We start from the raw sequence: 3,271 nt of genomic DNA, 5'->3' as shown, positions 1-3,271 counted from the left end.
AAGAGAGGGAAATATACGTGCCATCTTGCACGTTACGGTTTGATTGATGAGAAAATCATTTTCAGGGAACTTCTTGCCCGTGGACAACTCAATCAAAGGGAAGAATGGTGTATTTTACCAGAAGCATGGAGGGATTTGTTTGGAGACTCAATCGTTTCCAGATGCCGTGAACCAGGAGAACTTCCCCAATGTGATCTTGAATCTCGGTCGAGTTTACAAACATCACACAGATATCAAATTTCTCACCTTTTGAATGAGTACCCTAAAAAAAGGCCTCAAAAATACGTCCCCATACATAAGACAAACTGCAGAAGGAAAATCAATGTTGAGGTATCATATTTACATGAGCTAATAAAATGATAAACCCAAGCCAGAGTATCAAACTGAGGTCATATTGTTGGGCAAGCTTGCGAATGAAGCGTCAAGTCTTGGGTGTGTCTGATAAACATGTCTAATTGTCGTCTTAAGCAAACCAAATTCAGAGTTAAGTACTCTGTAGATCAATATCTGATTAAGTTCAATGTGATCTCTTGCTCCTACTACACACACACACACACCGGTGTGATGATCTGAGCAAACAAAGATAAAAAGGCACTAGTATAAGAGGTGAGAGCAAACCGTGCGTATTACATCTTTTACCTGGACTCATCACTTATTCGTTGGACGACAGTCTTCGGTCCGACATCTCCAGCAACATGAGTCTAATCAAAGATAAAGTCTTGTACTCCAAAATCCCCGTCACTCAAAATGAGCTTCCGGATTTCACCAAGAATTCCGTTTTAAGTCTCTTGTTTGCAAGAGTTCGGAAGCAAATCCAGGAGAAGGGCGATTTTCTGTGGTTATTGAATGCCGACCTAGGTAAGACTAGTGAACCTTATCGAAGCTAACAATCGAATTGATGAAATCTCTTTCGACACAGGAATTCAGGACAAACCCGAGGATGATGTTGGTTTCGACAAACGGATGGCCTCCGATATCGAGCCCTTGTCCCAAAAAATGGCCAAAGCCATGAAGTCTCTCGGATTCAAAGCCAAGGATGTCACCCATTTGGCTCTACCAAACAACACCGAATTCTTTATTCCGGTCTTTGGAACGTTCATTTGTCAAGGGACAGTCTCGTTAGGAGATCCTGACGTGAAGTCAGAGTTGATGCGATATCAGCTTAAAGAAGCTGGCGCCAAATTCGTATTTTGCACCGCCAGCAACTTGGAGCGCGTGAAAGAGGCCGCGCAAGGTATGGATATCAAGATCGTTGTTGTGAGAGATCACAAGTCCCACGGCGAGGGTATCTACAGCTATTCCAAATTGTTGGAGGAGGCAGACGATGGCAAGAATCATGAAGAGGATGCTTATCCAATTTTGGATTTGACTGCCAGGTCAACCATTATTTGGTCGTCTGGAACCACGGGACAACCCAAAGGGATCGAGCAAAGCAACAAGATGCTCGTAAGCTGGCTATTCACCACCAAGTTGCCCATGGTAACGGACAAGATTATTCAAACCACGTGCTTCTTTCATGGCGGCGGGTTTGGCATGCCCATTTACGCTGTGGCCGACGGAATGACCTCCATTTTCTTTCCCAACCATGCTTTGGAAGAACGCATTGAAAAGATCCACGAGGCAGTCCACAAATTCAAGGCCAAAAGCATGGTCGGTGGATCACATCACGCCATTCGCTTGGCCAACATTCCCAAAGCCCGATCTGATTTAGACCTTAGTTCTTTGATGATTATGGCGCCAATGGGTTCCAATGTCCCCGAAGATACTCAGGAGAACCTGGTTCGCACTTTCCCCAATATCAAACAGATGTTCAACTTCTACTCCATGACTGAGTTTGGCGCGTTGGTGTCCCTCTCTACCACGCCCAAGAATTTGGGTGTGGTGGCCCCTCGGAGTCAGGTCCAAGTTATAAATCCAGAGACCCAAGAGCCCTTGGGACCCAATCAAAGCGGGGAAATCCTAGCCAAGGGTCCAAGTTTGATGATGGGATACCTCAACCGACCTGAGGAGACTGCAGCGTGCTTCACTCCCGAGGGTTACATTCGTACCGGAGATAAGGGCCATTATGACGAGAACGGCATTCTCTACTTCGATGGTCGATTGAAGGATCTAATCAAATTTGAGAACAAGCATCTGTATCCCCTCGAGATTGAAAAAGTTATTATCAAGCATCCCGGTGTGGACGACGTGGCAGTCTTCGGAAAACCGGATCCACTTCATCAAGAACTAATTACGGCCGTGGTGGTCAAAGCTCCTGGCTCGGATGTGACCGAGGAGGATATTATCAAAATGGTGGCCGAGAACCTGGACGATTTCAAACATCTTCGCGGGGGTGTCATATTTGCAGAGTCCTTGCCCCGGAACACTGTGGGCAAAATCCTGCGACAAAAACTCAAGGAACTGTATGGTTGAAAATGTTCCAAGCACGATTTATGTATACCAACTATTTAAATACTAGATTTTAACATTGAACGTAATAGATCATATTTTTTCCCGTTCTGGATATTTCAGACATTGTAATTTTGAAGTTTCAGAACTACGTATCATGTATTAAAGGGGGTTAGAGATGGCTTTAAGGAACACTATTTTTTAAAACAGTATATTTTTTACATTAAGGCTTTAATTGCAAAAAGTCCAACATTATTTACCGGCTCAAGGCAAAAAAGTGTAGAGAAATCGTATTCGTAATATCTAATGATAGTAATAATTGTTATGCAATGTTATTAAGTTGCTCCGCGTTCATTGATAACTTCAACGTTCAATTCAGTCCGTGGTAATGAAACGGAACTATGATCAGAGTAACATGATATGATATGATGTTGCAAAAGTCTTCCCGGTTTAAAGATGCGATTGCATCCAGACCTTCAACCTATCAACATATTCATTAGATTTTGACGCTGCACTTTTAGCCTGACCTTTAATCCCTATTGTCAGACCTGGAAACTCCCTCAGCAAAGGGTGTAAAGAAATAAAGGGCCTCCCTTCGTGCCTTCTGAAAGGTCGGGTCAAGCATTTCAATCCATGTTCCAGAGTATCAGCAAAGTTCTTACTAGAGAGTGGCTTCTTTTGATTCAAGGCCATTTAAAAACCGCCGAACTTACAAGAGTTCCAATACTATTCCATAATGGAAAAGCAAAAGTCTAGTCAGCAGGAGATTAAGAAACATATTGACTTAAAGCCATATACTCCTTTTTTTGTTTAAAGATATTACTTTACCAAAATTTCAAAAACTATCACCAGTTGCGGCAAATAATTTCGTACAAGTTATAAT

General features: G+C 42.9%; 2 protein-coding genes across 2 annotated transcripts in view; both read left to right on the top strand.

Annotated features, from left to right (window-relative positions):
• Positions 1-369, top strand: part of LOC131877236 (galactose mutarotase-like) — a 2,454-nt gene extending 2,085 nt beyond the window's left edge. The window contains exon 5 of the mRNA XM_059222851.1: positions 66-369. Within this exon, the coding sequence (XP_059078834.1) occupies positions 66-253 (188 nt within the window). The 3' untranslated portion in view covers positions 254-369. The remainder of the gene's footprint in view (positions 1-65) is intronic.
• Positions 370-657: 288 nt separating this feature from the next.
• On the top strand, positions 658-2,498 carry LOC131877235 (luciferin 4-monooxygenase-like). Its single transcript, XM_059222849.1, has 2 exons — positions 658-858; positions 920-2,498. The coding sequence occupies exons 1-2, from the start codon at positions 696-698 to the stop codon at positions 2,410-2,412; spliced, it is 1,656 nt and encodes a 551-aa protein (XP_059078832.1). The 5' UTR covers positions 658-695; the 3' UTR covers positions 2,413-2,498.
• Positions 2,499-3,271: the final 773 nt, after the last annotated feature.

This window comes from Tigriopus californicus, chromosome 2 (assembly GCF_007210705.1).
Source record: "Tigriopus californicus strain San Diego chromosome 2, Tcal_SD_v2.1, whole genome shotgun sequence".
Taxonomy (NCBI): Eukaryota; Metazoa; Arthropoda; class Copepoda; order Harpacticoida; family Harpacticidae; genus Tigriopus; species Tigriopus californicus.
This window is presented reverse-complemented; position numbering and strand designations above follow the sequence as displayed.

What these genes read in the sequence shown, in the direction of transcription:
- LOC131877235 (XM_059222849.1), top strand. Translation starts at nt 696, where the DNA reads ATGAGTCTAATCAAAGATAAAGTCTTGTACTCCAAAATCCCCGTCACT. An exon ending in GTTATTGAATGCCGACCTAG is followed by an intron (nt 859 to 919) that starts GTAAGACTAGTG and finishes CTTTCGACACAG; the next exon opens with GAATTCAGGACAAACCCGAG.